This window comes from Blennius ocellaris, assembly GCF_963422515.1.
Source record: "Blennius ocellaris genome assembly, chromosome: 11".
NCBI lineage: Eukaryota > Metazoa > Chordata > Actinopteri > Blenniiformes > Blenniidae > Blennius > Blennius ocellaris.
This window is the reverse complement of record NC_137660.1, coordinates 16644764-16667878: the sequence shown is the minus strand read 5'-3', so window position 1 is coordinate 16667878 and position 23115 is coordinate 16644764. Positions and strand designations below refer to the sequence as shown.

At 40.2% G+C, this 23115-nt stretch overlaps 1 protein-coding gene across 1 annotated transcript in view; it reads right to left on the bottom strand.

Moving 5' to 3' along the window:
* The window catches only part of shank3a (SH3 and multiple ankyrin repeat domains 3a), a gene marked incomplete at both ends in the record, with an annotated part of 139172 nt that overhangs the window by 20081 nt on the left and 95976 nt on the right, over positions 1-23115 (bottom strand). Inside the window, one exon of the mRNA XM_080504868.1 lies at positions 18040-18153. Coding sequence (XP_080360994.1) covers positions 18040-18153 — 114 coding nt within the window. The remainder of the gene's footprint in view (positions 1-18039; positions 18154-23115) is intronic.

The following is a 23115-nucleotide window of genomic DNA, read 5'->3' as shown; positions in this document are numbered from 1 at the left end:
CCCAGAAGCACCTAAAGTAGAGCTCTGATCGTACAGATAACCTCAACTCCACTTCCATTCATCACACACACACACACACACACACACACACACACACACACACACACACACACACACACACACACACACACACACACACACACACACACACACACACACACACACACACACACACACACACACACACACACACACACACACACACACACACACACACAGGTGGAAACTTGTTTGTCACTAACAAACACATTAAACTTTAATGTCCAGACAGTGGCACAAAAGTTGATTTTTATTCGGGGATTATTTTAATTCTTAAGTTTCATTTCTCAGATGTACTTTACCAGCTACTTTGTAAAGAGAAAACTGCTGTTTTAAAGCACTAAGAGATTTTAAATATAGATTTTAATCATTGCCCAGCACCACTTTTGATAGGACAAGCACGATTATAGAATATAAAAGCCACAAGGCCATCTGCTGATGTTACCTCATAAAAAAAAACACTCCATGATCAAAGGTTGGCTCAGAATGCAGTTTAATATGAGAGATCTAGAAAGAGTTGCAATTTAATTTGAACAATGAGCCACATCTGGTGGCAGAAACAGAGTCGTCAGTAATGGATTTCTGAGGAAAAACCTTGTGCGTCGCATAGAAATTGGGTGTTTTAAATTTGGTCTAAGAGAATTTTTTATTTTTTTTTGTGAGTCGCTGAATGGACACAGATACTGCCAGTAAATTAGGCTGTGTGATTGTTACAAACAGAGTCACATTATAGATAAGAGCTTTATTCAAGGTTAGTGTAAAGTGTGAATGTATTCTTTTGAAAACACTTGCTGTTTTGTTATTTCTTCAGGGGAGAAACACTCTCTTGCAACATAAGAATTGTATTTCAAATTTTTGATTGGTTGAAAATATGATTAATTGAGGTCAAGATGTTAAAAAAATGCAAGGAAACAACAAGTGAGCAAAGAGGTTTAAATGTGTTTTAATGAAGCACAAAAGCTTTCTCATCATCTGTGTTGTGCCGATGTGCTCTGAGCACCTACTGGTCAAAATTCATGAGAAAGGTCACTATACATTAGGACTGTATTTATATATAGAGCTGAAATCCTCCAGTCTGTATGGAACAGGGATCAAAGTATTAGTCGTGTATTAATCATGTTAAAAAGTATATGTTTCTTTGTTGCAAATAAGTGCTATGAGACTCCTCTTCAGGCCTTTTAGTATTTGTAATTGCATAAAATGATTTCAGGTACTTTCTATGTTATATTAACACCCTTGAGAAAGTACGATAAATGGTGTACGAACTTCAATGTTATAGTCTGTTTTTTGCCGTTGCAGCAGTTTCAAAGTGATTTACATTGTTAGTCACGTTCACCGGATGGAGATGGCTGCCATGCAAGGTGCTCGACCTCCACTGGGGAAACTTTAGTGTCTCGCTCAAGGACACTTTGATGCATGGAAGAAGTGAGATGGAGGATCGAACCATTAAACCTTTTGAATTGAAATGTGACCTGCTTTACCCGAAGGAACAATACCTCTTACAGAGAACAAATACTGTTAATTTGATTATGTGCTTTTTATTTGTATTTTTCTTTGGTTAATCGTAGAACATCTAACAGTTATGTAAGATTCCACATATTTCGAACTTGATGTATTTTTCTGGCCACGTGAGAGACTTTTTATAGTAAATGTAACAACTCCTTTTATGTATCAATGCAAGACAGTGGTTGGCCATGGCAGCACTTTCAAAAACACTTTCTATGCCAATGTAAATGTACATGGCAAAATATTTATTTTCCTTGGTACTCACTTTGTTTTTATCTAAAACATTAGAGCTCAAAATTTTTTTCTCTCACTTCCATTTCATATGAATCACACCATTTCTGGGATCAGAGATAAACACTTGGCTTGACTGAATGTGGGAATGACTGTTTAAATGTTGTGTTATAAGTGATAACTCATCCATAAAAATGTGAAGATGAGCTGTTTGTCAGTTCTCGCGAGTGATGGCTGTCAACACATTCTGCTAAAACAGCGATGGGAGCATACATATTTAGCCAATTCAGTTACGAGTCAAGTCTTTTTTTGTTGTCCTGTGACCATGCTACATGTTACAAAGTTGTGTTTCATACGTCTCCATTCGGATCTCACAATGTTTCCCCTTTCTGGACAGATTGTAATACCTTTACCGTCCTTGTCTGAAGGACACCAGAGCCACATCTCTCTCTCTTTCTCTCTCTCTCTCTCTCTCTCTCTCTCTCTCTCTCTCTCTCTCTCTCTTTCTCTTAGTCTGAACCCTGCAGAATGACAATTAACCTATGCTGTTTTACAGCTGATAACAGCGACACACAAACATGCACGCACACACACACACACACATACACACACACACACACTTCTCATATGAACATCATCATTCTTCATTCGCCTCCTCCCTTTTCTCTGCGTCTCCTTTCCTTTTGTATGCTTTGTTATTCTACTGAACCCATTGGGACGAGGGGTACGGGGTGGGAGACACACTGAACTCAGAGGGCTCCTCACACCTTCAGTACTAAAACTGTGTTTAAATTAATCACAACAATGTTGGGACTCTTTGGTTTGACAACTTCTAAAAACGCCACACAGTCTGTGAGCAGATGCTTGTGGGAAAAAAAATGAAGTGAGACTATTTCTTCTTTTTTTGTCTCCTTCTCTTTTGTGCTGTCACACAATGTGCCCGTCATCTGTCGCTCCACAGATCTGACAGGGAGTTGCTGGAGCGTACAGGTGGACACAAGCCGAGCGCACCTCAACGCAGCGCAGAGGACATACCTACGTCTTCATTTCATATTTCGTCTCTATCTTCCTCTGTCTAACAGTGATTTCCTTGTGCACCCGCTGGAACAGGACTTCAGTCTTTTGTTATCACTGGAAGCAATTAGTCATACTCACAAAATGGGTGAGAGAGGAAGAGGACAATAAATGAAAAGAAAACTCAGAGCAAAAGAAATACTATAAATGTAATCTTAATCTGTTCTATATATGCAGATGATTCAAGAAAACCATGCTTCAGAGCTCTGGAGGGAATATTTGACATCACAGGTGACTGGTAAACTGAGTGGAAAGATAAACTGTCACAAAATGTTTATATGAGCAGTAATGTTTATATGAGTAGTAGTAGCAGTAAGATGTAGGTTGTCTTAATTAACTGTAACTTTAAGTGTGTCAGAACAAAAAGATAGTGGTGGGAACAAAAACAAGAGCAATCAGAGAATTCTGATTCCAAAGGAAGACCTGGACTAAGGAAAAATAAAAAGTTTCCGGATCACCTTCAAAATTTTATGGACATTTCTATCGGCTAATGTTCACATGTGGTAGAAATTTCTACAATATCTGTGCTGTAGTTTTCACGTAATCTTGCTAACAGACATAGAGACAAATATAGGCTGATGATTTGATCACAGACGTAACAAAAAGGTCCTACTATTAAAATAAAACTAGACTTATTTTTCATACTATGTACAGTAAATCCTATAGCGATTGCTGAGCTGATTTAGACAATTAAAGAATTATATTCTAACATAAAGAGAGATTTTGAACAGAGTCCCGACCCAGTTGAGCTTATTGTTTTGACTTGCATAATGACTTTAAAGACAACTCCGAAAGCGTGTAAAGGTTGAAGAGCAACACAACATACAGCAGCACAATTCAATTTTAACAGAAACGTCTTGCTCGTTTTCTCAATGTTCAAAGGTGTTGAACTAGAATTTGACGTTTTGTTGTGTGAAGCAAACACATACATTGAGTTTGTTACCAATAAAAATATCTCTCTGATTGAGAGGTTCACGATCCCTCCTCCCATCACTCGTCAATAAGACCCTGGGATACTTAAACTCCTCCACCCGGCTAAGGTCGACCCTCCTACCTGGAGAGAGGGCATACCATTATTTTCTGTGAGAGGACCATGGGCTCAGATTTAGCGGTGCTGATCTGCACCACAACTGCTTTGCACTCTGCCGCGAACCGTTACGGTGAACGCTGCAGGTTCTCATGCCCAATTTGGAACTATGTACTGTATATAATACAAGTGAATGAAAACTTTTAGTATAAATAAACACAATTTATTTCATGAGGCTGAACAGCATCATCTTGTTAATCAGCTGATTGAAAGGTCTCACCTTACAAACACAGATCAAATAACTGTTGAATGCCGTCGTATTGCTGTAAAAATAAAGACCAGGCAGATAACGGAGTGAATGAGGAAAAACACTGTTACTAGATATAAACTCAATATTCTCCTTTTAGTATGGACCGGCACAGCCTAACAAGGCTCTTTGATCAAAGTACGGACTAAGACTATGACATTGCAAGTACGAACGGTTCGTTAGGGAGACAAGGTTTTATTAACATAGAATTGGAGATGAAATCTAATAATGGTAGTGAGGGGAAAAAAAAGAGTTCTTCAAAGCTATGAAGTGTGAAAGATGAATATTTTGCTTGAGAACTACAAGTTCAAATACCACCTGCTCATTCGAATTTCATTCATAAGAAGGGAAGATTACAAGCGGAAAGGGAATTCATAATTGGGACACATCTATGTTGAAAAGAGAATCTCTGGTTAAAGTCTACAAATAGAAAGGTAAAAAATGTTCAAGAGTAAAACAGTTTTTATCTGTGGAGCAGAGTAGGGCTGAGTCAAGGAGGGGGAAAATGACAGTGCGGAAAAAAAGGAACGAGAGAAATACTGAGCCCCTCAATTATCACAATGAGTGGACACGAAGATGACCTTAGACGAGTTACTTTCTGTAAAACATTTATACTAGAAATAGTCAAATAGTCTTTCCTGAGGCTATGCTTTCTTCTTTTAGTGCATTAAAGGAAGCTCTCGGTCACAGTAAGACAGTGCAGCACTAAACATACTCCTCTCCTAAAACTGAAAAGATTTGTACACTTGCAGACAGACTGTGCTACTATATCACCAGTCATGCTGAGTCATGTTGCCAGCTCCTCACAGTTACACACGGGGGCCGCTTCAGGTCATCCGAGACATTATGTCATCGTGACACACAACCGAACCACACACGAGCCATGTAGACAGGGGTGCTGACATCAGGAGAGTGCATGGTCCGATGTGACTTACCCCAGAACAGGTCATAGAACGCAGATTTGGTGTGCTCTGTTTTCACGACCGTGACCACTCCGTCTATCCTGCTGCACAGCACAGGCAGATCTGACACAATGATGGGACAACAGTCCATTTTCCAGATGTATCTTCTCAGTTGAGACCAGAGGGTTGTCCCTTCGCCTTTTTACTTGCCTCGTCGGAATCAGCTGAAAGAGCTGCCCTCCCTCTCATCTTCACCGCGAGACAATTAAACACGGTCTGGAGAAGTCCCATTCCTCGGCGCCATTTTCCTGTTCAAAGACTCACAGTTTCCTTTGTTTCCAAAGCGAAATGAGACTCCATGACCAAGTAGCAAACAGAACTGTGCGCGACTGTCACTGGCCCTAATGTTCCATGTTGTTTGGCCTGAAGCAAACAACTCCAGCGTACATTTCACTTCTCTGCTTTTCCTGCTATCTCCTACCTCAACACCCCCACCCCCACATCCCCCCCACCCCCCCACCCCACTTCGTTGGTTTGTTGAAGAGCTTTCAGAGAGCCCACTGTTACTGTTTGAGTGTCAGAAGCAGAGACCAACGCCTATAAATACCTCAGTTCCATCAAAGTGGAAGAAGCTTTGAATAATTCAGTCAAATTCAGACAAAAAGAAGCAACCACTGTACAAGAGCTTCAAACACAGTGATGGCTCATCAACACACACCTTCCAGTGAAGGCCAAGTCACCCAGATGCACTCACACAAACACAGACAGATATTTGCATATTATAGGAGGGAAAGGGAGCAGGAGAGCAGAACTGTTAACAATAAAAATGTCTGTCTTTAACACTGACTTATCAAGCTCAGCAACAAATCATTACAATCAATGAAATGTTCAATATGCCACAGATTGATCAATGTGAAATGTGTGTTCTGTTCTGCGTCAGTGTTCACTAAAACATGGCGTAAACAAATACTTTAGTTCCAGTAATCTTCTGCTTGTATATTTTAATATGACTTCTTTCTTGTCCACTTGTAGACAAAACAATAACGTTACTCATTTTAGGAGTGTAAACATTGCTTATTCAGTAACACAAACATTGTAAATATCAATAACAGATCTGTTATATGGAATTATATTTGGAAATATGATAGCCACTCATCAGATCAGTACTGAAACAGGAACACGTGGCGATATCTGCGTACTTCTCATTCTAAAGCTGGATGCTACATAATCTCATTATTTCACGTGGAATTTCAAGACAGCAATGGATTGAACCTGTATCAAATCTTCAAATCTCTCTGAATAAACATGTATGTTCTGCATTTTTGTAAAAATGCGTCTCTCTGAGTTAAAACTCGACACAGAGGATACAAGATTGCCATGAAACAATGATATTATGAATGGTGATGCAACAGTTCACCAAGAGCAGATGAGTCCATAGAAAATGAGAATAACTCTGTTGTAAAACAAAAGAGAAGCATGCTATGTTTGGCCTGAATTAAATGTATATATTAAAACATTCCCAATACTGTATAAGGTGATGAATGGTGTTCTTGGTCATTGGCAAACATTCAGTCAGATGGGGCTGTTTTAAGGCTTTGATAAATTGTGCTTATGTTGCAGCATCTGTGACACACAGATGTGAAGTCGTGCAGTGAACAAACAGATCCAACCAACTGTGTCTAAAGATTACTTTCATAGACCAACAACAGCCTGTGAATAGTGTGTGCGAGCAGTCATGGCACTGTGAAATAGACTTGGACTTCACCAAAATGCAGCGACCTGTCCATGTCCGTATGCGGTTGTTTATGTTTGTGTATGTGCACGTGACCCGCTATCACCCAACGCAGTCCCGATCAAATGTACTGTGCCTCCGCTGCCACTTTCAGACCTGCTTCTGCTTTGATTTAGTGTTCAAATAGCTGTGCCATCTATTATGATTTGATATGGATCTGTCCTCAAGAGAGATAGATGGCTCAACACACTTGACTGACTTCTGATGAAAAGTGCAGATAGTGGCCATCACTCTGGAGGGGACAAACAAACACGTGCACACGCACACGCACACGCACACGCACACGCACACGCACACACACCCGCACACACACACACACACACACACACACACACACACACACACACACACACACACACACACACACACACACACACACACACACACACACACACACACACACACACACACACACACACACACACCTTGAGCTATGTCTCTGTAGGGCACTTTGTGTAGATTTTTAGAGGGTTAAATGGCAGGACTCCTCTTGAACTGCTAGTCCATAACACTGACTCAGCTAAACTTTAATACCAAAGACATGCCTTCCAATATGTGGTTTTCTCTCTGTCTCTCTCTCTTTCTCTCTCTCTCTCTGTCTCTCTCTCTCTCTCTCTCTCTCTGTCTCTCTCTCTCTCTCTAATAAGATGGATTAGTTGGCTATGCTAATCTATCTGCTGACTCCACACAGAATATAGACAATACCTAAAGCGTGTGCTTGTGCACGCACATACAAGTGTGAAACAAAGTGCCAATTTGCAATCACATGCGCTGCTTTGTTGTGTCAGCATTTGCATACCCACTCTGCATTTTACAAGTCACTGCAATCTGGCCTGTACCGTTGAATTTATGGAGCCGTGAGAGAAGTTAACTGAGAGTACTTTGGCATTGAAGAGGAAAGGCTTTCTTGTTATTTCATGAGCCTGTTTAGTTTAACCTTCAGAAACACTAAAATTGCCGACTGAAAGATTCGGAACCAAAATACATCAAGTGAAGCGTTGCCATGGTAATAAATTAGAGCAAAAGATGGCCACAGTGACCATGAGAACCTGAGGACACTTGGATCAAAGCAGATGATTTTGATGAACTGATTTATTATTTCACCCTGCCATTTATCTTGATGTGGTGCTTTTATGGTTTGTTGCACGACTGAAAGCAATAGGTGCTCCCATGGCCAAATCAAAAATTGAACCAGAAATACAAATATATTATATAATGAGGGATGAATGTTACAAGAACATTTCAAGTTGATTTTGATGTGAAAGTAGCTTGTTAGATGTTGCTTTGTAAAGGATGAAAGTTCATGCTTAACTTCACAGCTTCTGTCGAAGTGTCACTGAGCACTTTGCTCAAGCCTGAAGCACAGTTGGTTTACAGACAGGTATAAAATAAAAGAAGAGAAACAACAGTGATTTTCTGTCTCCGCAAGCAAGCAGAAGGGAAAGCGCGATAAGAGGGAAGGTGTTGCCAGCATGTCTTTGGTGTGACTGGCCTTGTTAGAACAGGAAGGAAATTAATATTCATCATGTTTATGGGACTTTGTCGATGTGAAGGGTGACGACTGGGACCATCCTTGATATGAACTTTACAAACAACCTTACAAAAACCTTACATTAACAAAAACATGCAGTGAGGAGGAACAGGGTTGGAGTAGAGAGAAGATTAGCTGAACGAGCAAATACATTTAAAGTAATTGTGTATGTGTTTCCCACTTAATGTGGTCTCAGAAAAAAACAAAGTTGTTTTTTTTTACACTGAACGCATTTCCTTGTTTTGGGGTTTGAAGGAAGAAGCACTCAACATTTTCAATTGATTTCTATTTTTTTCCCAAATATTACTAAACGCTTTTAAAAGCGACATAAAAAATAGAGCTGAAGATTGCAAAATATATGCCATTGCATCTTTCATCATGGCAAGAAAAGAGCTGATCAGCAGCTGATGTGCTTCCATTCGAACTTTTCATTTTCACAGCAGAGCGATGCGTTTAATGCTTCACACAGGCGGCATAATTGCTCCTCACTGACGGCTACCAACAAATGAAAAATGCAAAGCCCACCACTGCAAAATTCACTCATAACCCAAGGGCAAATTACAATGCGATACAGAGTAAAAGCATTGTTTAATTTTCTCTTTTTTCCTTGTGTTTTTTCAGGCATCCGTTTGGGGCTCTCCGTCCCCAGTGACTTTGGGAACATCTTCTAGTTCTGTAACCTGAGCTGTCCTTTATCTCTCTCTTTCTTAGCCGGAGCTCCGCGAACACTTATCTCCCTGGCTGACATAATTCATTAAACGCAGAGTTAATCCATCTTTCATTCAAGCCTTTGTATTAGATTTTTAATCATGTAAACATGTTGTGGTATGTGGGCAGAACTGCCTTCTACAGTTTTCCTGTGGGAATTTTTCCTTAGCCAGACATAAATCAGGATGCCTCTCTAATGAGAAGACTGCACTGAATAAAGCTCTTCAGGGCATGAATATCTTTGACTAATAATAATATATTTTTTCAACAATAGAGCAGGCAAAATATTATTTACAATTGTGCCAATTCAAGCTCATGACTAAGTCTTTTAAGCCCTAAATATCCGTAAAACAATTATTGTTGCATTATTAGTCTTTTCTCATTTTGCCGTTGTCAATAAACAAGCCGAGATCATAACAGAAAAACCTGCATTCATCAGGTCCTAATAACAAATAAGAAACAGCTTCTCATTTATGACCAGTATGATCTATTCGTCTATCCGTTGCACCATGATCCTATGGCTCCTCAACTCTGTCCTCCATCCTACCCTCCATGATGCTCTGTTCATGTCAGTTCCAGCTACTGCAGCAACACTGATGTTTAAGCATTCTAGGAGAGTGCAGACACACTCCAAAACTTCTTAATGGGCAGGCTAAAAATAGCTCAGGCTGGATCTGACTGGGCTGATTCATGCGGCTGTGAGTCATTCAACTGTGCCGTGGTGTGAGCAGAGCAAAGGAATGGCGTAAACGAGCACAAAAGGAAGAAAAATTAAAGTTTGCATGCTTGTTAAGATATAATGCCATTATGAAATTCAAGGACTTCTTATCCCATCAATGAGAATACTGTGCATTTTCATCCTCTCAGCGAGCATGTAGTTTTATGAGGATGTTTGACCCTGCAGCAGGGCTGGGATATGAGAAAAAGAGGGCATACGATATAATTGGTGAAAACGGCTTCATTAGTCATTAGAGAAAATGTGTCTTTCTGAACAAAACATGGACTGAGGGGTCGTCTGGCTGGAGGGGTGCAGGATCCCAACAGATTAACAGTCCCACTGCCACAATGAGTAGTGTGGTAATTTGTAAGCATCATTAGAAAGGGAAGAGCAGTTCATACTCACATCATTATTCCCTCCATTACCACGGGTAAACATCTACTGTTAACCCCCAGACACAGACCAGCATGCATGCTGTGTATATGTGTAGGAGGGAGCTGGGTGGTAGCAGCGTGCGGGAATACATTCAGCATGCTTTATATATTTGATGACCAACATTGTGCACTAGGCAATAACTGCTAATGTGATACATTAACATCATTACTATCTTCATTAATAGCTCGTGCATTGAATGACTAACTCCAACGATCCCATCACATTCATGGACTAATTTCTTTAATCTCAGATCAACAAGAAGCAGCCAGCGAGCTGAAAGAATTCATACTTGGATTCAACAAACTGAAGCACTTTCAATTTGAGAAACTATGACCTCATAACTTCTGAACCATGTTGTACAATGTGGAGCTCATGGAAAAACACACCATCGATGAGGAGTCGCTTGTGTTGACAGTTATATGTTTGGTTATGTCAAACAGTACTTGACTCAATGAGCCATTCTTGAATCTTTTGTCTCCAGTAATCAGGTCTATTGTTGGAAATTGCAGATGTAAACAAACAAACAAAAAAAACCCCAGACAGCAATACACTTCTCAAAGACGAGTCATCTTCTTTCCGTTCATCCTATTTCATAAGGCAAGGACTGAGACAGGATTTCACTGTCTCAGGTTTAGTACAGGTGCCGACGGCTCCCAAGGTGGAAAGAGGCTATGGAGCGCTCTTACTGTGCATGCGCAGCTCTGCCCCTCGCTGCCCTTCCTTCTGCTCATTCACTTGTAAACGAACGTGTCGGGACCCGTTGTGGTTTGACTCAGAGATGCCAGTACGTAAATCCAAGATGGCGGTGTTATGGGCGCCGCCATACTCGTTCGTGGTCATCGCCATCTTGAAATGACGCAAATCGGAAGCTGATGCACCGGAAGTGACATACATGGTAGGTGGCGCACCAGAACTGACGTGCGGAAGCGAATCTACAGGAAGTGACGGAGAGGAACCCACTCGCCAGAAATGATGCAAAGCGGAAGTCATTCGCTGGCAACGACACAAAACTGGACGTTTATTCCTCAACGCAGTTCAACGCACATTTATTTCTTTTTACGTGTCTTTCGTATCTCAGCAAAGTTGAGGATTGTCTTCTATTAAGGTAAAAATTTGCCTTCTTTTCTATATAGAAACAATCAGCCTGCTCTAATAAGAAGCAGTAGTTTATCAGTATTAATGAGAATAAGAGTAGTTTTGTGGTTATGTCAGGAGCAATGAAAGTTTAAGTTGCTCTTTCTATTCTCGTTACATGTGTTGGTTTATTGAGTGTAATTTCTTGCCTTGTGAAAACTTGCTTCAGTAACTTTTGGTGTGTTAACAGACAAATGTGCTGACATTGACCCGCGGCAGTAATCGCATCATACTGTATTAATGGATTTATACAACGTGCTTGCTGCTGTGTTTTTATCGCTTTCATCCCAGATAGACGCTATATTGATATATATATATAGCTATTAAAGTTAATATTAGCTATTTCTCATCATGTGTAAGAAACGCTTTCCATATTCAGAAATATATAAAAAATAAAACATATGTTTTTGAGCCTTTTCTGTGAAGGTTTGCATCAGACATTGGGAACAGGCTTTTTTTTTCTCTGACTTCTTTTCCCCCTGAAGGAATCCAGACTATTTCTCATTCTATTTAGTCATGTGCAGCCAGGTGCTAGACAGTGTCTAGGAATTCATCTGTGCTGAGTCTCCAGCCCTGTTTCCTCCACTCACGTTCACATATGTGCCTGATTTTTTCCCCCACTTCGAGCGTCTTTTCTATGAAGGACTCTGCAACTTCTTTTTTCCCCTCTCCCCACCATGATTTCTAACCAATATTGAGCTACTTTTTCAAAGGAACTATGTGTCTTCATGTGTACAAATAATTTACTATTCATCCTTGGTCACTAAAATGTTACTAATAATTAACTCATTATAAAAAGGTGTCTATCTGGGATGAAACCATTTTTATCAGTGCATCTATATGAGAAAACTATTAATGGTTATGAGATAGATTTAAAATCAAACATGTAACTGCAAAGAATCATTTAGATGCTCGTCAATAAAGTTCGTCTATACCCTTTAGCACCAGACATATAGAGAACTGAAATTGCATTTCTCTTCACACCCATGTTTAAAAAAGAATTTCACCCACGGAAAATATACATTATACAAGAAATACTTCTGCTACATGTATACAGGATAATAATATAATAAGTTAAGAGAAGTATGAAAAGTCAAATAAGGTAAACACCGCAGTGAAATCAACACAGTAAAGTGAACAGAAACTTATAACAAATATAAATGATGGTGATTGACTTGGTATTTTTCCAGAGGCAGTCTTCTATTGGAACATCAGTGCAAGCAGAACATTCCAGACCATTTTCCAGAGGCATCGAGTGCCACATGCCTGAGCATAGAGCAGTATCCTAAGTAGCCATAGACACGTCCACCCAAACTCTCTGTCTGACCCTGTCTGCTTCCTGTTTTGGCTCCTTTGGCAGGAAACTAGCTCTCAACAGGCAACAGGGAACACCTGGCCAGTGACATAAAGCTACTTCATCCCACATACCTTAGCCCTCTGTTCTCCTTCCTACTGACTCTCATCACTCAGGCTGCCAGCATGGACCCGGACTCTGCTCAGCCTTGTTGGTCTTGAGTTTGTACTAACAACGTGCATCACACATGTACCAACAGCCATCATCCACCTACATAAACGCTGATTTGAATATCACACCTGATCCCTCTGGTTCTTTAGCCTCTGCCCAGTGAAATTATGTTAGAGTATTGCTTTGGCTCCAGCCATTGGTTCATAATGGGTGTGTGTGTGTAGGAGGTAGATAACTATCAGATTGTTCTTCTCTCCTTTTCATCCATTCATATTGAGTTGGGTTTTTTTTTGTCCAGATTGTATTTAATTTATTTCAAATGATATAAACAAACAAATATAATGTGAATACATCTCTGGTTTTGCAGGATTTTTTTTAATCCAGACACAGAAATGCTGAAATGGATGCAGTGTGAACTTAGTAAAGGCTGGCTGCATGTGGGTTGTGCCTTAAAATCCCGCAAACATCTGGATGAGTCATTCAGCTGTGGCTGTAACACCACAAATGAGAGCACAAGGTACAACAGCAACAGTTAGTGCAATAATTCAAAAGATGTGTGTAGTATGGCAGAAATGACTGAATCACTTGGCTGAGATATTTATTCTGGACTCTTTTGTGTTGGATGCTGTGTCTTTAAATGAGATCACTGCATTCCCAAAAGGAGTTTTACACATGAACAGTTGTTTGATGATCACATTGTCAAAGTAAAGTGTCGACTGATTCTGCATCTTGTCTACAGTTGGCTGATTAATATTGTTAAATCACAGGAACAATAATTCCCAGACAGTTTTGACTTTAGTCAAAGTGTAATTGTCACAGCTGCTGCTGCGTCTTTTCATTGGTTTTCACAATGTATTTTTATCTGCAGGATCATTGAGGCTGTTGAAGTTGACAGAGGATGAATCCTGAGCATTTTCCAGAGAGCAGCTCAAGGTGAGTGAAACAAAACTGTTCCTATACGAGTTCTATTTTCTAGTGCTGAATATATGTTCTCAGAATGAACCTCTGGAAGAGACCGTCAGCATCACCTGCCATCAAGCAGCAGCTCAAACGGAGGAAGCTGCCTTTCAGTGGCTGGCAGGTAAGAAAACACCTCGTCAGTCAGCGTGACAGTCTTTACAGAACAAAAGCTGGATTTGTTGGCTAACCTATCAATATGCATCATGTCACTGTGATTTAGATGGGCATCCTGATGGCTGAAGGATCAACCAGGCTGGGGTCAGAGGTACAGGTAAATGTTGAATGTTTGTCATGGACATTTACTCCTTTCCTGCTGAAGAAACTACAGTTACTCTCCATTCTTGTCATTTGTTTTGCCTCACGCACCACACATTGTCACTGGATGAATGAAGTGTAGGCAGATCAGTTTAGTAGCTGACCTCTGACCCCGAGGCTTCACTGTGGTTACAGCTGCAGTGTCTTACTGAAATAACTTCATCGTCATTCATGTACTCAGCAAGTGTACACAGAATGAAGTCATGTTACATGGCTCAGCAACAGTTTAGGATATAAAATGACAAAAAGGCGCAGTGAGGTGAAATGTAAATATAGCACAGAATGTATACATTGGCTATATGTACAAGATAACCAGCCAAAATATACACAAATTTACCAGCAGTGATGTACAGTAACACTGCAGAGAATGACAGTAGTCCTGGAGAGATTCATCATTTCTTAATCTATTGCTTTTATTCCATCTCCAAGTCACTGTCCTTTATGTAATGGGAGCAAAGAAAGTTAAAGATGATTTTTGTTTCCTCAATAGTCTTGGTCTGTATCTCTACGTAGCATGCAAGTTAGATGAGCCGAGATAAAACTTCAATGTTTGTCAGCAGTGTTCTTCTAAACAGTGTCACGTCTCTTTGGAACCAGTTATTGGAACATTTGTTTTGCAGTTAAACCATTTTATGAACATTATTTCTTTCACTCATGTCTAAACATTTAGACCTCCAGCTTCTGGGGTATTTTCTTTCCTTTTTGATAGAGATGTTATACAGAGAATGGTGAGAACAGTCGTGGAATATTGTGTATCGATCTTCTTTTATATCTACTTATAACCTTGCTGGCAAAGGTTAAAAATGTGAGTACATAACAATTTTCGCTCAAAGACAAGTCCTACTACTGTGAAGCTGTGGTAATTGTATAATGCTCACTGCTTGTCTCATTATCATTCATTTGTTTTACTTATGCAGTACCATAACCACTGATCACCACACACCAGCAAATATCTCAGATCTCAATACCTCAATGAATACAATTGCGAATTGTTCATTTTCATCTTGGATTTCTTCCTATGTTTTTCCTCATTCATTTTTTTTACCCCTCACTTGTACACATGTTGCCATCTCCTTCTCCCTGTCCCCCCGAGCAGTGGTGGAAGATGAACTACTGGCTGTGGGTAGCTCTGGCTGTGCCGAGCGAGAGAGGAGCAATGGGGTGACAGATAACAGCTGAGAGAGTCTGTGATGGTTTAAAGGGCCTCTTTCACATGGTCACCTGGTCCCTTTCTCTTTCTCTCTGTCTGCTTGCTTGCTGCCTCTTCCTGACTCCTCTTGCAGACAACAAAAAAAAAGCTTTTCCAACCATGCTTCAATTTTCTTGCTATTCCCCTGCTACATTAGAAATCTATCGAACCTGAAGTAAAGGAAAGAGATGGAAAGAGATATAGTGAGGGCGGTACTGTCAGTCATGGCAATTTTATTTGGGCTACTTAATTGTAAAAATCCTTGTCTTCCCTGCTTCACTAAGCTGAGACACACTGCCCTGACTGTCAGTGACACCTCAATGGCTGCCTTCAGATAAACAACTGTGTGTGTGTGTGTGTGTGTGTGTGTGTGTGTGTGTGTGTGTGTGTGTGTGTGTGTGTGTGTGTGTGTGTGTGTGTGTGTGTGTGTGTGTGTGTGTGTGTGTGTGTGTGTGTGTGTGTGTGTGTGTGTGTCAACTGTGTCATCCTGTGTTGTTCTGCTGTGGTATTACCGCCGATGAACGACTGGGAAGGAGATTAATCTTGAAATCCTTGTGGACTCAGAAATGTATATGCTAATCAACAGTTGATCAAAAGTATTATATCGTGCACAATTTAATTCTGATTCATTATGCACGAGTATACTTAAGAGCAGATTAGCTAAAGACATGGGGACACACAGAGGAAGGACAGGAGAGGTGGTAGACACTTTTAATCCCTGAGAAATGGGTATCTGAGGGCTCAGAGTTTTTCAGGATTTATGAGTGAGTGGGGCTCAATATCAGACCCATCTCCTTCCCTTGCTCCTTCTTTTCCTCTCAACGTCTCTGAAAGACACACTCTGCCATCTCCACTTTGCTGTCTTTTAGAGTATGCTCGACCATCTGTCTCCCTCTGCTATCTGGCCCTTCCTTTCCCACCTTCCCCTATCTTTTTCTCACAATGCATTTAAATGGGGTATTTAGAGATTCTGGCCTTTCTCATCTCTTCACACCTACTCTGAGGTAACCTCAATCCCTCAACAACCCTTTGAAAGGGGAAAATGCCCCAGTTGCTCCAGAAAAAGGTCCCAGGAGATGCATGACAAACACACCGGGAATGGGGAGGATATTTATGACCAAAGAAAATGTCCTTGTCCTATTTCCGATATACCTGCTGCAGTATGTCATATCTCATTGAACTTCTTTTTTTTTTTTGCCAGATGGCTTTCATGATACCTGTTTATGATTCTGCGCAGACTTCAGAGGATGTTGTCACCACTGAGACCACACCAAACTAAATGTACCATCTGCTAATGAAATGACAGTCTAAACAGGGACCGGCTCACATCAATCCGGTGTCGTCCCACCTTACAGAGTGAACTGTGTTTACATCAAAGTGCGCCACAGCAGTATGGTTGAGAGTTTCATCATGAGTAGCATGTATGTGATGCACACACAATTGGAGCTAAAAAAAAAAAAAAAAAAACTATAAAAAAACCCCCAAGATCTTTAAATTCATGTTTTACATTTGACTTCAAGTTCTTAGTTCTTGGCCATATACTATGAATGTGCACTACAGAGTTATCATATCCTGTTGTGGGAGGGGCCAGAGTCCGCCATGTTTCTACATCTCAATGCTCTAACAGCAGAGTGTGGCTCAGTATTGGAATTGCTGTAGTACTGTGTGGTGTGCTCAACTTCACTTGGGAAGTCAACTTTCTAATTGTTTTCACAGTTAAGGGGTGCAAGCTGTAAAACATCAACGTCTTTGAAGTGGGAGTTTTAACCTGGAAGACTTTTGGACTTGCGATATGTTAGATGTTAGATGCGATATGTTATTGTATTATATAAGAAAATAGTAAAACTTAAAATTCACCTGTGAGTTTTATGACTATATTCTATAACACTGAAGCATTTTAATCAAAAATTCAAAATAAAGTTAATAAGAAAATGCTAAAAAAAAAAAAAAGGTGAGGAAAATTAGTCAAACAATCTGACAATTCCTTGTGCAATGCTCCATCTTCTTACTTTTTATCAGGTGACCTTTCCAGTCAACCTGCATTTAAATTTGTGCAAATTAAGTGAGCCTAAAAGCTTCAATTTGGTAGTTAAAAGCTCCAGCTGAGAATATTCAGACCGACACACAAGATATGTTGTTGATGTTTTTCCAGGCAACATTTATTTTCAAATGGATGCTGTGCTTGTGGACAATGTATTTAAAATACCACTACAAAGTATGAGGAAAATAAAATTAAGCAGACCTAATCTTACCTATTTTGTGTAAAGTAAAAGGTAAATTAGAGCCGTTTTAAGTTCAGTGTTTGGCATTTTTATTGTTTAATTGACCCAATCCAACATAAAATAGGAAAATACAGACCTGTGCCAGTTCAGCTTGCAAGGAGTCAAACTGAGAATCAGCTGCTGTGAGAATATTTGGCCCAAATATGTGTTGTAACACACTGTGTTTATTTGGACCTCAAATTTCACTTTAAAAACATTTATTACTTTAACATTATTTTGTCCATGTTTCTAATTTCATGGTATCACAGTTACATGCCAAATGCCTGCTTTGCAGCAGGACTGTTATGACTTTTTGAAATAATTTTGACAGCAAAGAACAAAGCACTCAAATGTGTAACACATTTCATGAAATCACAACTTGTTGCACTGTGTCTGTAATATACAACATGTACATGCACCGCACGGGTTTAGGTCGAACTCTTACCTAGTCGCGGATCATACTGCCTCATCTGAACTTCTTCCACACAGTCTGCTGGGAACCAGCCCGTCCTCCCTTTGACCGTGCCTTCCCAGAACCCGCCTTCTCCTATACTCAGCACTGACAAAGAGAAGAAAAATGGGATCTAAATCAGTCAAATATTTCCATAAAACAAGTGTCGCTGTCATCATCTCAAGGCTGTGGAATCTGCCGTTTCTTGGGAAAGGAACCAAAAAGGACAAAGGGCCATATAGCAGAGTGAGGTATTTAGGTTTTTATGTGCTTGGTTCATAAATAATACAGTGGAGTGTGGAGAGAGAGAGAGTGAGAAGAGGAGGAAAGGACAAGAGCAAAAATGTGTATTTTTTTTTCACAAATACACACAAAGTACACTGATACAAAACAGGAGAAACTGCAATTGTATAATATTGGTCTGTGATGAATGTACCATAACAAAATGCTTGGCCAACACATTTTATTTTATTTCCATTAAACTAATAAATACTTTTGAAAATAAAAAATAAAAATAAAAAAAATCACACGAAGGCACACACAAATTCCATGTAGCGTTAAAACAACAACAACAAAACCACAAAAACAAAGGATGACTGTGTGAGCAAATGAGAGAGAGAAATATGAGAGAGAGCAAGAGGGCAGGAAAAAAAAACAGAGATCCCTTTAAGTTCCGCTGTGGTAATTAGAGATGAATGCATAGTTGATATCGATCTTCCCTGCAGGACTGAGCCAGCAGGCTCATTTCTTCAACTCATCTATAATCTGGGCAACGCACGAACTTACAATACACGCAAACACCTCAGAGATCACCAGCTGGAACTGAAGCTTTGCCTCAGTGAGCCCCTCTTCTTAACCGGTTGCTAGGATACGCCTCTATGATGCTGGAGCTGGCAGGCAGCCTGCTAAATGCTGTAGTCTACTTCCTCCCAACTATATTCTCCTCTGACATAGGGACATATCATCCAAGTGGACTTAATCTGCAATGACATGATAGTGAATGCTCAAACATCCGCCATTCACAGAAACCCCTGCTATTTCACACGTGTCTGGGTTAAAAAAACAACAACATATTTTTCTTGTTTGAAGGACCTGCGACTGCACAAAGGCTGCATCTGACTTTGCCTGAAATTCAAGATCATTCATATCCTGTTCAGAGATACAGGCAGACACATGTGGGATCACCATGTCAGTACATCTCTAGTTTTAACACTCGAAGCACATGTCCTCTCCTATGTACAAGGTGATACAGGGTTTTGTACCACGTCAACACAAATATGTGCTCTTGATTCTCGACAATGGCCTTTCAGGTATGTATATGCTTGCGCTGTCCTATATGGGTTTTCTGAGGATACTGTGGTTTTGTCCCATAACCCAGAGAGATGCTTGAAAGATTAACTACATAATTTATTTGATCAGAGACTGTGAACGTGTCTCGGTAATTGAATCTCAGTGTTCGCCCTGTGATAGACTGGCGACCTGCATTTTGCCCAAGGTCAGCTCCAGTCCCCATAACCTAAATTGGAATCGAGATAAATGTCATCCCACAGTCTATTCAATACATTATTTAAAAATAAATAAATATATATATATGTATATATATACACACACACACACACACACACACACACACACACACACACACACACACACACACACACACACACACACACACACACACACTGTATATAGCTGGTGTTACTAATTCTAATTCCTACAGGTGTCCCAACTTGTCTTGATTACAGACAACGCCCTCTGTCTGTGTTGGAACACAACTGTGGTACCAGACCCTCATGAGCAACACGGGAACAGTGTTGCACTGCAGAAAGCAGTGTGTTGCTACAAAAACGGCGAGAAAAGGATAATTAACAATGGAAGAGACAGACCATCATAACGCTTAAAAATGTACGTCTTTCCTACAGAGAAATTGCAAAGAAAGTCAAGGTGTCAGTGAGTACAGTTTTATTCACCATCGAAAGGCACTCAGGAACTGGGGGAAACCCTGACAGGCAGCAGTCGGGCAGACCCAAAGCCACAACTGAATCAGAGAACGAGTTTCTGAGAGTTAACAGCTTGTGTGATAGGCAGCTCACAGGACAACAGCTTAAAGCACAGCTTCATAGTGGTCGTAGTAAGCAAGTCTCAGTTTCAACTGTGAAGAGAAGACGTCGAGCTGCGGGTTTGACAGGACGAGTTGCAGCAAGAGAGCCAATGCTAAGATGTCAGAGTAAGACAAAGAGGCTCTCCTGGGCCACAAAACACTGCCATTGGACTACTGAAGACTGGATGAAGGTTTTATGGAGTGATGAATCAAAATTTCAAATCTGCGGTTCATCACGCAGGATCTTTGCACGCCGTCCAGTAGGCGAGAGGATGGTTCCACAGTGTGTGAAATCAACTGTCAAACGTGGAGGAGGAAGTGTGATATCTGGGGCTGTTTTGCTGGATCGAGTCTGTTCAGCTGTTATATCTGCCTAAGGTGGCTTCTTTGATGAGTCAAAAGTTTAGAATAGTTTTTGGCCTATAAATTGATTCCATGATTTGTTTTTCAACTCAGAATGCTTATTTGTTCTATGCTTTCATTTCAGAGTGGAATGATGCAATAAACTGAATAATGTTCAATAAAAAACTGGAAAAAGTGTGGTGTTCTAAAACTTTTGACCGGTAGTGAATATATGCCTATCGGCTATATATAATAAATAGGTAAGTAAGTAATTTTTTTCTTTACTTTATTAAGGAATAGCTATCAATTAGGAAAGAAAAGCCAAAGAAAAGATATGTTGACTTTTTTTTTTCTTGTGTTGTGCAATCTAGTGTGAGTAATTGCAATTAATCATGCTGTTAATCATAAATAATTTCAATGTTACGGGGAAAATTAACAGCAATGTCTCCATTAGTCAGGCACAATATTAACAAGACGTTTCAGCTAAAAATAATGTATCCTTCTGCCTATATCTATTGTTTATTTTATATATTTTAATCATGTAAAGTGATGTCATCAAATCTCGTTTCCACACGCGCATCAGCAGAATGTTCCATGTCTCTCTGTCTTACCAGTTCAGTGGTCCTTTGGCAAAGTGCAATCTACTCTCTCCTCAGTAGTGGTACTTGTTGTTATCAAGCGGCTCGAAGGTTTTACAAAGCTGCTTGATCTTAAGCCCACTCCAAAAGCTTTTATTGGTTTATTGGTCCAAAACAGTACTGCTCAGCACCCTTCCTGTGAGCCATGGCACAAGCATGTATGTGTATTCAAAGCCAAAGAGAAATAGAAGTCAAGGGGGTTGATTTTCCCGCGTTAATCGATTCATGTGTGAATTGCAACAATAACATGTTAACTTGCCCTGCAGTGCTTTTATTTTTCAATTGTGAATATTCACTTACATACCAGACTGCTCGGCTGTGCCCGGCTAAAATGACAGGCTTGAGCAGGGGAGAAGCTGTGTGTGAGGGGAAGCACAGCTGTTTATCGACTCCCTGCTGTAAAAAAAACCCAAAACAAAACATGACACTCCGCACACAGAGGATACATGGACTGATCCCCCTCTCTGATCTCAGCTTAACACAACTTTACCTCGACTGTCTCCTGAGACCTTTTATTTTCGCTCTACCCCCTGCTTCCTACTCTACCCCCTACACTCCACGACACAAGCCTGCAACTCTGTGTTTTTGAATGATTTCCTGTGTGTGTGTGTGTGTGTGTGCGTGTGTGTGTGTGTGTGTGTGTGTGTGTGTGTGTGTGTGTGTGTGTGTATCCTCTTTGTCTCTGTCAGTGAGTGCTGGCACTGTAATGGTGTCCCTGCAGCAGACAGGTCTGGACTGTAATGTCTGTTCCACATTGACAGAAATGAATGAAAAGAAGACACCTTCGATTGATCTTCTCAGTCGCCCTCACATAATTTCCTCACTACCCAATCCCCCACTACTAATCCATTTTTGGTCTCTGAAAACATGTACACAATCAAACAGCGGTTATCAGAAAATGAAGGGAAAAACATGTATGCTTAACAGCGTCCAAATCATTTTATTAATCATTGTATTTATATTATTGTTTTGTTATATCACAATGAGCATAAGTACTCTTTTCACAGTCATAGCTTTTTTTCTTCAATTTCTTTGCTATGCGTGTGACAGTAAACTCTCAAATCAGAAACGTAAAGAGTGTAAATGCACCTCAACAGCTCTTTCCTGTGTGAGCAATATCCACCATTTACTGCCAATCCTTGTTGATGTTCAGTGCTGGCATGACAGCAGTCTACATGAATTCAACACGAGCTCACAGGAGCTAAGTGACAGAAAATAGCTGACACAGGCCATATCTGTGCAGGAGCAATTAAAATGTGTGAGCTGCGTTGGTGCTTTCATCCACTGGGACCACGACCATGTGAAAATCTACAGCTGTAGATAGTGTGGACAAAAAAATCCAATGCACTCGTAGTTTAGAAAAGTGCAAATATATTTTTGCAATAGATTGACACACTATTAAATATGTTCCAATATGTACAAACAGGTTTGGACAGAGCGATATAGAAGATGGATGGATAGAATTATTATTCCATATTTTACTAGTCAAACACCACAACATCAATTTTAATCTTAATTAGTTTTCTTCAATGCAATCTAATCAAAGCTCAGAACAATGTTTTTCTTTCTATGAAGGTCTGCTTGGGGTCAAATAATAACAGCTCCCAACGTAGGGGCAATAAACACCTCAGCTGGACATCAGCTCTTTTCAGTCTACGGTACAAAAAGCGGCCGGGCCAAACACAACTGCACGACTGCAAGCTGTGACTTGTCACGCAGAGTCATCATCACCTCCACAGGTGAAGAAGTGTGAGTGCATCATGGCATATGTTGGCATGTATTCAGAAGAATGGTCACACATGATCACACATGGTTTTACATTGAGAAACAAATCACCTTAATGTTGTGGGTCACAGATTTCAAGTCACGATTTCAATCATGCTCGACAGAATTCAGATTCAAACACTGACAGTAAAACTTGTCAGATGTCATCCAAACTATTTAATAAAAGTGAGTTGAGATGATTATACTGGAGGCATTCATCACCTG